Raw genomic sequence first — 13,630 nt, 5'->3', positions numbered from 1 at the left:
CACAAAGTCCCTCTAATAAATCCTCCTGTTTCCAATTGCATGTTGGACGCAGCATCAACAGGAAATACCTGCTAAATCATTGAATAAGAGCAGGAAACAGGCAAAAAATATATCTGCGTCTATGATAGAGAGCTAAAGATGAATCACTTGAACGGAAAAAAACAAACGTGCGTATTAGGGTCAGTTTTTACGATAAACCAGAGGATTCCACGTATCACGAGCTGTTGGTGGATCCCATTTATTCCTTTCCTTCCCCTTTGCAGCACATCCCATCTGTGGACATTTAGCCTCTCAGGGCGTAAAACACCAGGACACATGCTGCATTAACCAACACACTCATTCACAAACACAGAGAGACATGTCAGCTGTTGACTCAGTGATAGGGGATGTTGATCTCCAAATAGTAGGGTCACGCAGATGTGAGGAAGGCAGGCATGTAATGCTATTTATTGCTGCATAAATGGTGCACACAAACAAAACATCATGTCCTTTCTAAAAACCTTTTTTTCTTTAATCTTGTACTCTTAATGTTTTAATCTCTTAATGGTTGTCCCAATGGATCTGTTCCATCCCCGCGTGGGTTTATATGGTACATTTTAGCTATCAAACTCCTGCATGTTTGTTATGGAAGACCACTGAGACATGGACAAACCCCCAAATACAACAAACGTGTGTTAGTGTTTCAGCATAAAATGCACGAGAATATCCAGAAAGACTTTAAGTCAAGGATAAAGAACTCTCACACATTCAGTAAATGTTCAATATAATACATCTTTATTCACAGCCGTTTCTACACAAGCACCAACATCACCTACGGTAATTTAAATTCAGACTGATTTAGTACATTTACTAAAATCTTTATGTGCATGTGTCTGCATGAGAGGGCGAAAGAGAGAGAGAGCAAATCAAAACACACAGTATTTATGTGTCGAGAGTGAAGCAGTGTGTTAATGGGATCAGATGAGCAGCAGTGAGTAAGACGGGAAAAGCTGGTTATTGGGAGACAAAGAGATGACAGTGAGCGAAGGTGGCTATCGGGAGACGGAGTCCGGACTGGACGCTTCCTTTTTGTGGTCACATGACAAATCTGAGAAAAACGGGGTAGTCGGAGGAGTTGGGGGGGGGGGTGTAGAAAAAGAGAATAGAAAGTTGATAGATCATGCAAAGCCACAAAAGGAGAACAGACAAGAGAAAGAGAGAGGAGTTAGTGCTGTTAGTAGTCAAGAGATTTACAGGATATTCACAGTGTTATTATGGAAATGTAAACAGAGTGAGTTATTAGGGACAGTGCAGTGTTCGTTGTTCTGATGCAGTCAAAGTTTAATGGAATATTTTTAGCTTTTACTGCACGTAACACTTTAGCTTAACCTTAAAGCTGCATTTTGCATTTGAAATTATTTTTGAGCAAAAAGCTAATTAAGATATTATGGTTATGGACAGAGCAACTTTATTATTCATTTAGAGCTGTGTCTCTATCTACCTGATGAATTTATGTACAATATTCACTCTCTTAGCTGAGTTCTCCTCTCTTAAGCTGCCAGATGTTCCAGCATGTCTTTTGGTGCTGGGCAGGTATTGTACAGCAGTGTGGAATGTACATTTACTCAAGTACTGTATTTAAAATCTAAGTTACTTCTACTTCACTCAAGTCTTTTCTTTTCATGCCACTTTCTACTTCTAGACATAAATATATAAATATTGTGCTTTTTACTTCACTGCATTTTCTGACAGATTTATTTACTAGTTACTTTACAAATTAAGATTTCTATATACACAAAACATGTTCTAGATGATTCTTACATTATTTTACTTGGGTAACATTTTCAAGTAAAGGCTCTGAATACTTCCTCCACCACTGGTGTACGGTTGCTTTATCAGGGCTTATTTGCTGAACACAGCTGCCTGCAGAGTTTGATAAGAGCAGCTCAGGCGTAGCAAAGAGCTGAGGGAGACAAAAAGTTCCTTAAAGCCCCAGAATTTTAATTTAGCCTTGATCTGGATGCTACAAGCCACTCCTTTCATGTTACATTTGATTCAGTGTTAATATAAGATTCATTGATTAATGCAGTTTTACTGCAGTTTTACTGCATTAATTTGGGACTAAATGAAAATGTGTACCAGTGAAGCAAACAAAGAGTTGGTGACTTATGGATGACAAGTCCAGATAACTTTATATTGATTTATTTGTAGTACGAAATGGTAGTTTGTTATTTTATTATTGCATTTAAACAATTTAAATATATCTGTTTGCTTTTGTTTTGCAACTAAGTGTTGATGAGAAGTAGATCAGCAAAATAATATAGTGGTTGCTGGTTATTCATAGTGTGTTTGTGTATGTAAGACTAACAGTATACTCCAAATAACTTGGATGAATGGGAAATGTTTGCACAATGCTTTTGGGCTTACAGCCAATCAGAAGCGTTCCCTTTTGGTATCATTTACCTCGGGTTGGTGAGACAAACATTAAAATTATTTCTAAAATACACCACTGGCAAACTGTATCATGCTATTGTTGCTTGCTGTGTATTTTTCTCTTACTTCCATGTAATAAAGCCAATTTATTTTTCATTTATCATCTTTAGTTGTAGCACTACGTGAATCTGACAAAAATTAACACAGCATTTAATTTATTTTGGAGTATACTGCTGGCCAAAAGTGTGTACGTTTTTCTGTCTTTAGAAGTTTACCCCCTGAACTGTTGCTCTCTGCCACTCCTCTCTCCTGATTGGCTAACAGCAGACTCGCCTCATTCCCATTGGCTTCCTCTGGCCCATTGTGATTGGCCCACAGGGAAGCAGTGGCATAGAGCTGTGCTGTGATTGGGCTCAGCTGATCGTCTGTGTCACAGAGCCCCGCCCCCAGAAGGTGTTGCTCCACCCCCAGCTGAAGCTCTGAGGAGAGAAGAGCGCCTCTAGTGGAGAGATACTTCAACTACAGGCACGTCGCAATAGAGCGGAAGAAGCCCAAAATAACAACACTAAAATTAATTTGTGATTCAAAATTGTAACTGAAAATTATAAACGCAACTGAACGAGAAAACCAGAAGATACAAAAATCCAACAGAAGATAAACAGTAGCTTTCCCTGACATCTTGTGTAAACCATAAATATTCCGCTCGGGCAGGAGCGTCGAGGGAAGGCGTCAGACAAATTTGTATCACTTAGCAGTATGTTTATAGAAGAAAGTTGCCGATTTATTATACAAAATCTTCTGCCATCCATGGAAAATATCACTAATTAACACCAAACTGTAAAATAGACCCAAAAACGCAAGAGCCAATGTACGTTTTTAATGTGGCCTACTTTTCCTACGGGTCATACGAGTTATATTCAGTTTGATTTGTAGATGTCCGTCAAAACCCTGCGTCATGAGCCAGCAGAGACTTAATATTTATGTAAATGCTAAACCACTAACATGAAATGATCATATAACACTGTAAAACCACAGTGTGAGAATAAAACTTAATCATATTAATAAATAAAACACATTTCTTTATCCTGCTCTATGTAAATCCATGCATTTGGTGCATAGGCTGTTACTCATGAGGCTATTAGCTATCTGGCCTACATAACACACACACACACACACACACACACACACACACACACACACACTCAGACGGGATCAATAAAAGAAAAGCTTTTATTGTCTCCACTTCCCGGAACCTATTCAGTGCTGCACTCACTGGCAGGGAGCTCGGCACACACACTGTTTTTCTTCCTATTTGTCTTCCTTACTTTTTCCTCTGAAGCCTGCACCTTTCCCCACAGACTCATTAAAATAGACTTCTCTGTCTCACATTTGAAGTCAAATATACGCTTTAAAGAATATGAAAGCCTTGCTAAGTCAACCTCTCTAAACTGTTGTGCTAAAGAGAAGTGCTGCAGCACTACTCCTTCTGGCCCAGTAACAGTTTTATAAATTATTCAGTACAGGCGATGATAACAACATGACAACAAAGTCTTACAGCAATAAAAGCCATCATACAGGTGCACTATCGACACTCACACTGTAAGAGTTGTATGTTACTTAGCCTGCACACCCAAGTAATGAAAATAATAATAATAGATAAAAAGAGAAACACAAAATAATAGTAATAAACTAATTTTCATAAACTGAACGGACTGTTATCAGAGAAAGGAGTCTGTGCTGCATTTAAGGAGTGTTTATAATGAAGGTTTTGGTAGAACAGATCAGCCAGACAAACACACACACACACACACACACACACACACACACACACACACACACACACACACACACACACACACACACACACACACTGTAAAACCTGATGAGTTAATTCATCTCAAATTGTTTGAGAAAACCGATTGTCTTAAACTGTTTAAATGTATTACCTCCAACAATTTAAGCATGTACAAGTAACTCAAGTATTTATTGTTAAGTTAACTTGGGTAATTGAACACATTTCACTAGTTAATTGAACTTAAAACTAGCAAGTATATTACACTCATATGCAGGATTTCTCCAAACTTACTTAAAATGTGTTATTAATCTGAATAAGACAACCATAAATACATATTCTGTTGTTGTTGCAACTTAAATTGAATTTACTCGTTTTACAATTTTTTTTACAATTCATCAATTATTATCAAAATGATATCCAATTTGTTTTGCGGTGTCGGGGCTTACATTTCTGTAATGATATAAAGTCACCTTAAAGAAAATGGAAACTGGAATTATATTACCAATTCTGAAAATACTGCACAAAGTTAGTTAGTTATTACTTCACCAATTCATTTTTGATTTGGGTTTAATTCATGGGAGAATTCAAGAGTGACTCAAATGATTTTTGGAGGATTAAGTTATGTTAGCTTACTTCTTTTGTTAAGCTATGTTGTTAGGATTGTAGAAATTTGAAGCCACCATTGCACATCCACTGAGAATGGACTTTACAGTGGGGAGACATCTTGTGTCCAGCAGGAAAAGTTCTGAAATAAATTAGCATATTTATAGATTCTGGAATGTTTTTAATTAGGTTGAAAGAGTAGATGCCCTTTCAAGGATTCAAATGAGGAAATTATACTTTTTTTCCCAGAAAAAAAACATCTCACACACTATTGTTCCAAGCAGACTGTTGAATGTCTCAATATGTCTGGAGGAAATCTTCAAATGTTTTACATTTTAAGGTAGAATTCTCAAAATGTGTTATATTCAAAACCTGATAAACAAAAGATCAAATGGATAAAAGTGTGAACAATAAGAAAAGAATGGATCCTATAAAATATATTTCTTCCTAATATTGTGACATAGAACAAGAACAAGCCCACGAGCCACCTTGTTTCATAATCCATACTTTAAGGAAGTACTCGCCAACCCCCACCACAATCCCCCATTACCATCCCCCATCACCCTGCCAGCTGAGCCTACTGATCTAAAAAAAAAACAGAAGTGGGAGTAAAACCAGAAATAGCTACAAAAACACAGAGAAAGACAAACAACATCTAATAAAACAAAACGAACTGAACTTCCATACAAAAAGCAAACATATAGATACCACACTGGAGACTGTGGAGAGGAGGGAGGAGACTGGTATGTATACAGCTGCAACAAAACCACCAGTACATCCACTGCAGAGCTTAAAGTACATACAGCATCAGTAGAAATTCTTACTGAGCTACGTTATAGAAGCTACGGTTTTCTGACATAAAGAACTGATGTGTCGCTGCAGTAGGTATTTGCTCAAAAAAAAAAAGTCACATCTTTAGTCTCATTATGAGAAACACTGATTTGATATTTAGCTTCTTAAGTGACGTTTTTTCCAACAACATGCTGATTGTTGGCTCGGTCACGCCTTAAATCAACTTTGACTGAACCTAATTCCTGAAGGACAAAAGATGGGTCTGTTGCTAGTAAACCAGAATTAAGAGATCTTTAGCATGAAAGACATGCAATGCTTCTTTCTGCCTCGGCTTTCAATGATATTTTCTACTGATGTTTACAGGCGGCATCACTTTTCTATCAATGCTGCCAAATGACTTTAGTTTGTATTACTGTAAATGTTTTTGTTGGTTCTGCCATCATATGCTGCCTTCCCCTTGTCATTTTCCCATTTTAGAGGCCGTAAGTAAATTCTCCTCATTATCCTCTCCTCAGGGGGAAATGGATTTCTTCCGCTTTCCTTGCACAGAGCATCTTTTATACATTTCCAGACATTGTGCAAAATCCTGAGAAGACCAGGCTGAAAACTGTCCTGTGTTTACCTTTCATGGTGGGCGGGGCGTAGGTGCTCTGCTTCCTCTGAGCGCCATCTGAAGCCTGGAGAACAGAAAGGAAAAACACTGTAACATCAGTCACGCAACTAGAAGAGGAAGCTGCATTTAAAACTATTCTAAAGCCATGCAATGTAATGTAAAAACAATGGATGTAAAGTGGAGGTTCTTTTGCTTATACATAAAAATGAATATCAAGTAGGAGACAGGATAGACCATGTTTGTCCTCCCTAATCTCATTATAGGGAAACAACATTGACTTTCCAGGCAAGCCATCATTTATCTGGCAGATTGTCTGTCCACTGACCGACTGCTGTGAAAATGTCAACCGCTCTCAAGAAACATATGAGGTAGAAGGAAAATATTGATAATATTTAAGTTTTTCCTCTTACTAATTAGAGTTTAATTAGCCCATAGGCCAAAAATTATCCAAGTGACTCTCAGAGATTTGGTGTTTTCTTGCTGGTTTGTTTCCCTACTCCTCCCAGCATGCATGTATAAACAGCATTTATACAAACCTGTGACTCTCCGCTGGCATTCTGTTGGTCTCCAACATCTGCAGGAGAGACGAGACAGCAGCATTGAGCTCTTTATTGATTTGTCGCTAGCTCACTTTTATAACTTGATGGCACATTGCTGTTACCAAATCTGCATGACCGATGTTTCTAAGCCCCACAAGCGAGAGCTCGGGGATCTAATGGTGTTGTGTCAGTCTGTTGCTCAATCAGTCTGCTAGTTCAAACCACATTGGTCAGGTTTGGCAGTGGGCCTTGTTTCCTCTGGGGCCTGAAGCTGTGCTGTGATCATGTTGGGACCAAACAGCTTTTAGATAAACTCCATATGAACAGAACAGCTCTGCAGTTTGTTCATTGTAAATGAAGTTTGCCAGTACCCAGTGCAGGAATTCCTGGAATCAGTATTAAGCACCTTTTTAACACCTGCAGGTGATTACAGTCTATTTAATAAAGGGCCATTGACCAAGGGGTTACTTGGCTAGATGCTGATATTTTTGGCTTTCAGAATACATTTTGTTCTATAACAAAAGTCTATTAACTCCCTTTAACTCACTCTCTCACCACTGTTACAACCAGCAATATTCTTTAGCTTTTATTGTCAATAAATCAAGTGCAAAACCAACAATCTCTTAGTACGTCTCTCAGTGCTTTCTAATTTCCCCAGCTTCTTACAACTACTACTGAGGATGTGAATCTTTAAAAACAGTGGCAAATACTTAAACAGGAAAAATAGTGCACTTGTTGGGGACTATTTTTAGTGGCGGATTAATCAACACTTGGTGCTCTAGTAAGTATTTGGGGCATCAGGATGTTGTATGTGGGACTGGGTCTGTGTTCATGGTAACAAAGGAATATGTCACACAGTGCAGCTTAATGCTCATGTTTTGAATCATAGCTGTAAACTAAATAAGTTTAAAACACCAACAGATTTTTGGCTCTGGAGGAAATAACACAAACTCAGGGGATGTATCTTTTAAGAAAGACCCAACACCATTATTTAAATGTCAGCATTTGTTGAGGACAAACTACTGAAAATAATTCAGTAACTTAAGACATAACATTTGCACTTTTTGTCATATTGATCTTTTTTGTTTCAAAGCTAAGAGCACACAGTTACTTATTGTTTCTACAGCTGGCAGCTGGTTTCCACTCTACAGACTCTGACTGTCAGTGGTATATTGGCAAACAAATAAGAATGAAAATTTGGAAGGAATTTTGTGCACAGATCAACTTTGGGCCAAGGAACACTTTTTAAGGTTGGAAGCACTAAATTTACGAGGGAGAGGGAGAGAAAATGAATTCCAAATTCTATGATATAATGTCTTCCTTGAATTAGAAGACACTGAAGTTTTGTTATGTTGTTATGTTTATGTTTCCAGTCTTCCTGGTGCTTTTGATACCAACATTCTTGTTCTCCGATTTCTTTGAGAAACAGAAAAAGGGCTGCAGGCGCCTGCAGAGCTTTATAAAGCTGCGCTGGAACCAGACTCACAGAGCTGAGCTCACAAAATGGAATCAGGCCGATTATTCAATCAGTCAGTTCCTGTGTAGAAGGATTTATAAGAGCTGAGAGCCGACACACTCACGCACACACACACACACACACACACACACACACACACACACACACACACACACACACACACACACACACACACACACACTTTAGGCATCCATCAGTCCAGTCTGAACACTGAGATCACTTACCAAAAGCTGCAGCACAAATCTAATAAAGGCTCCATTATAGCTGCCGCTTTTCAGCTCTCTCCATCTCCCCCTCATCTTCCCCTCACACACACACACACTCTCTCTCTCTCTCTCTCTCTCTCTCTCTCTCTCTCTCTCTCTCTCTCTCTCTCTCTCTCTCTCTCTCTCTCTCTCTCTGTCTCACCTGTGCCAGGTTGTCTGTAGATCTGCAGAGTAGCAGGAGTTGGTCTTCTGCGGCGGATCTGAGGTAAACAAACGCACAGATGTTTTGGTAAGATTTTCCTCTGATCCCATGTTGGACAATTATTCTCTTTACGTTAGAACAGAAAGCTCTGAGGTCAGACTTAAAGCTCACCTGTTTTCTTCGTCCTATAATGTATAATTTATTGTAACCATCTGGTTGGTTTTATTGCCATTGTTCTTGATGTTTTATCTCGGCCTCCAGCACAAAATGTCAGCTCACTGTCCAAATAAAAGTTAATAAAAAATGCTAACTGGAGCCCAAATATAGTCCAAAATTGGAGTTATGTTTTCTATATAATGAATATAGTTTAATAACTTTTGTTTCAGTAACCTCAGTAGCACTTCATTGACTAACTCGGTTTCTGCTAGTTGTTCCCTGAACTTATATATGAAACGAAAAATTTAAATCAACCTTGGTGTTCGGCCAGAAAGTTTCCATTATTCTTTTAGTCACTGGTCGAGTTAATGTGTCTTGTTTATTTCTGTTCAATAAATGCATCACTACAAACTGTGCAAATGCAAACCTGTTTCCAACGGGTATACGGCAATGGGAATTTACATACACACTTTGACCATAATCATTATTTAGCCAAATAATCACAAACTCACTACAGCAGACGTGTAAATGTATATTTGAAGTAGACAAAAAAAATTAAATCAACAAAGAGAAGATCAAGTGAGCTATTTAAATATTTACAAGCTCAAACTAATATTTACATTTAAGCCATAGAGAGGGAAGTCAAATGCGCCTCACACGCCACACCTACTGACTGCACACGGTGCAAGAGGAGAGGGAGAGACCCCGGCACTGTCGGCAGAAGAGCTGTGCAGCATGCATGGGAATTAATTACAATACAATACAGTATATACCGGTCACTTTTTAGAAATAAAGTCACTGAGAGTGTCTGCAAAGTCATTAAATCTATAGTGACAAAGTCGTCAAGTTGGCAGCACTGGTCGATTTTGTGTGTGTAAGCGTCTGACGTAGCATAGAGCTTGTGCCGGTGCCACCTCACACTTTCCAAATTTGGAAACCTAACAATTAAAATTTTGTATATCCCATAACTAACTGTCATAATTTCATTTGCAATCATACATTTCTCTACCATCCCAGAATTGTCCCAGACACTGCAGCTTTGTGTCCCAGGTGCTATTTTTATTGTCCCCGGGACATCCTTAATTTTGAGCACAGACTTTATTTAGAAGTAAGAATAGTATGACAAACATTCTCTATTGTCCTAAAGGCTAACATACACAACCCATAAATGTTTATTTTCCTGCCTAGTTCTGTTTAAAAGTAGGCTGTAAAAGGACAATGAGAAAAATGTCCTAATAATGACATTTTCTGCCAACAATTCCAATTCTTCTAACACGCTTGTACTGTCATAATAACTACATTTACCAATATAGCCAATGTAAAGATTGGATTACACCCACAGTTCCTTAAAACAAAACTACATAAAAATCCTTTGAGTTTACTCTGCTTGGCTCACAGCTCTCAGATGAAGGTAACAACACTGCAGGAATGTAAATGTTCATTGTCATCCTGGAGGGGAGACTTGGTTTACAAGATGGTATCTCATAAAACCATTGCTGAAATGTATCTTTGACTTCTGGGAATTCTGATGGTTTCCAACACAGGGGCTCCCCCAACAACCACACAGGGGCCCTAATCTGTCACTGTTTATTACCAACGCCGTTAGGAAAAAACAACTTCCGGTTTCCGTCGACTGAACGGTTCGTAAAGACGTCAGAGACCAGCATCCAACACTCACGCCTTACAGAGAGCTGCTCTAACTCACTGATGTAATGTGTAAGCGTGTATGAAAGACCAGCTTCTGTTTCTCTCAGAGTTCTTTAAAAGAAAATTACGCCTCAAGTACAGATACAATACACCTGATTCATCTGTGGCGTTCTGTTCATTTCAGGAGTTACATTGGCCTTTCTATCGCACTGCTCAGCTCTCCCACCTCTATGTAAGAGAGAGTGTCCCATGTTTATCAGAATGGCTTTTAAACACTCCCCCAAGAGAACGGGTGTGAACTTGCTGCAATCAGCTGCAGATTGTCCATGGTGGGGGTAAATTCAACTCAAACTGTGTCAGTTGACCTTCGTCACATTTACATCACCAGCTACTTGAAAAGTAAAGTGATTAGTGGGAGAGAAGTTTATGAGAAATTTGTAACACTGAAACTACAGTAACCATTTCAAGAATGCAGAATTAAACCTCACTGGATGTGTTTTTCTAGTGTTAAATAGTTGTATAAGGTATTTGAGGGTGTCTTTTCCCCTTTAATTCTCCAAACCACCTGCTCACAAACACACACACATTACACCTTTGAACTCTTTGCCAATTGACATTAAAACCAACCAGCTGGCAAAACACTCAAATGTGTCACATGCACGGCCGCTCAAATATGACGGACCCATTAAATACACATGCTGTCACCCAGATACACAAACAGTACTCCTCGTAAGACGGACTTATGCACACATGCTGATCTGCACCCACACACAGAAAATTCCAGTCAAGACTCACAAGATCACAGATAGAAGCTCCATTCAGCCCTCACATGCATGAACACATACCATCCACCCCACTCTGTAACACAAACACACACACACACACACACACACCTCAGATGCACTCACATGTTCGGCAGCCTGTGGGTCCAGCTGTCCCTGCAGCGGAGGTACAGCAAACTGGATCTTCTTCGGACTGCTTGGCTCCATTATTACTGACTGAGAGATAGAAAGAAAGACAGACAGAAGAGAGAGAGAGAGAGAGAGAGAGAGAGAGAGAGAGAGAGAGAGAGAGAGTGTGTGTGTGTGTGTGTGTGTGTGTGTGTGTCAAGGAGGGAGGGAGTAGAGATGGAGGGAGTGGTCTTCTCTCAACCGATGGGGTCCATTATCACTAATTGACAGAGAAAGAAAGAATAGTAGCCTAGTCATTGCAGCATTTTCCAAAACATATGCTCTGATGCAGAGTGAAGTAGAGTAATAATGTCAGACATGTGTATGTTACTTGTCTTTTTAAATCTTGTGATGTTATTCTGAACTGCAGTAACCAAAAAAGTACATACTATGTGCTCAGTCTGACTCATAACTACTACAACTGCTACAGCTATCAGTTTACTGCTAGTAGCCACATTTAAATGCCTGAAAAAGAGAATACCTCAGCCAACATATTTTCTCCTATACATGCTTGGAGGATGAGGCGAGGCCTTTGTAATCTGCAACTACACCGCTATGCCACCAAATCCTATACAGTGGTCCTTGAAGTGCATACCTGTCTTCATCATGGTTTGCATTGTTAGAATTCTGATGACAGAAAAGACCATTCAGATGCACATTTGAGTCTACAGACATGCTATCAGCTCAGTGAGCCTGTATTTGCTTTGAGCTAAATGCTATCGCTTGCTGTTGTTTAGCAGGTATAATGTTTACTAAGTTCACCATCATAGTTTTGCTTATTAGCAGTAAAGACAACACAGCTGAGGTTGATGGGAATGTAATTAGCTTAGCTGCTGGTATTTGGTCATACTGCTATTTGCACAAATTGAAGTTTTTGGTGAAGATGTACCAAATTTAATGGCAGTCCATTCAGTAGTCGTTGAGACACTTAACTCAAAACCTCATGCCAACCTTATGGTGATGCTAGATGAAAACTCAGAGGATCATAGTCTAGGAAACATAAATGTTTGTCTGTGATTCCCTGACATTTCATCTAGCGCCAACAGTAGGTCAAAGTCAGTAGGTGTCATCCTCCTGGCATCATGAATATCTGGGCATGGCAATCCACCCAATAGTTGCCATGGAATTTCAACTAAAAGTGTCAACTTCATGGATCACCAGAGTCTGTAGGCTCCATGCTCTATGGAATTTCTATACAAGATTTCATGTCAGTTCATCCAATATTTGTTGAGATATTTCAGTCAGTTTTGGACTGGCCAGTCGACATTACCATCGAGAACCATTGTTGAAAATTTTAACATAGATACAATACATGATGGGAAGTGTGTTCATGAATGCATGTTTTTACACAATTTGATAATTTAAAGGTTTACTGTGCAGGATTTAGTGGCATCCAACAGATACAGACTGCAACCAACTGAACACCACGCCTGTCTGTATTTGATGTCCTGGGAATGAAAACAGGCTGTGAAGTGTGTAGGAGAAACTACAGTGATCTTGAAAAGCACAAAAGGCCCTATCTATAGCCAGTGTTTGTCTGTTCTGGGCTACTGTAGGAACATGGCAGCTCAACATCATGGACAAGGCAACCTGCAGCATATGTAGATAAAAACTGATAATGAGTGTAGAGGAGGTTTGATACAAATTAAACATAAAACCAACTCAGAAAATTGGTTTTCCTGCATTTCACAAACACATTTACAGATCTTTCAAACTTTGAATCTCAGATTAAGTTATCAGGACTTGCTCACTTTTGTTGAACCAAGATATTAACACAGTTTGTTAATGTTTTATTTCAAAAGCTAATAATTTATATTCTAAGACCTAACAATTTGTAATCCTTATATATACCAAAAAATAATTGTGAGCATGCATCAAAGGGAGAAAGGGTAAAATTTGTTGTATTTGTCATATTTTATTAATTCAGGCAACAGCTCGGTTTCCTGTCATTTATTGCCTAACATGAAGGTCTAAATCCTGTGTCAAAGCCCTGTTCACACTGCCAGCTATATAAATACGGCTAGTAAAGACTTTATTTCACTACCTTTTATTGCATTGCTTAAAAGAAGTCCAATAATATGAGTCTATAAATACTTAAATCAGACAATAAAATACCCAACACGTATAGTTTTGGAGAATGTAAAGTCCCCCAAGGTTGATAAAACTGCTAAATTCCCAGAAAATTGAAAGCGGAGATGATTTCAGCCTTTAGCTACAGAACCTGTGCTTATGCATACT

At 38.8% G+C, this 13,630-nt stretch overlaps 1 protein-coding gene across 3 annotated transcripts; it reads right to left on the bottom strand.

Annotated features, from left to right (window-relative positions):
- Positions 1-757: 757 nt before the first annotated feature.
- Positions 758-11,542, bottom strand: LOC127352452 (protein phosphatase 1 regulatory subunit 1C). 3 transcript variants are annotated; one of them, XM_051380859.1, is made up of 6 exons: positions 11,351-11,541; positions 8,640-8,697; positions 6,752-6,789; positions 6,225-6,279; positions 2,688-2,891; positions 758-1,087 (listed from the first exon to the last, which is right to left on the bottom strand). In XM_051380859.1, the coding sequence occupies exons 1-6, from the start codon at positions 11,429-11,431 to the stop codon at positions 1,032-1,034; spliced, it is 492 nt and encodes a 163-aa protein (XP_051236819.1). In that variant the 5' UTR covers positions 11,432-11,541; the 3' UTR covers positions 758-1,031. The 3 variants fall into 3 exon arrangements, with proteins under 3 accessions (XP_051236819.1, XP_051236825.1, XP_051236808.1); XM_051380865.1 differs by lacking the exon at positions 2,688-2,891 and having other exon boundaries at positions 11,351-11,530; XM_051380848.1 differs by lacking the exon at positions 758-1,087 and having other exon boundaries at positions 1,111-2,891; positions 11,351-11,542.
- Positions 11,543-13,630: the final 2,088 nt, after the last annotated feature.

This window comes from Dicentrarchus labrax, unplaced genomic scaffold, assembly GCF_905237075.1.
Source record: "Dicentrarchus labrax unplaced genomic scaffold, dlabrax2021, whole genome shotgun sequence".
NCBI classification, from domain to species: domain Eukaryota; kingdom Metazoa; phylum Chordata; class Actinopteri; family Moronidae; genus Dicentrarchus; species Dicentrarchus labrax.
This window is presented reverse-complemented; position numbering and strand designations above follow the sequence as displayed.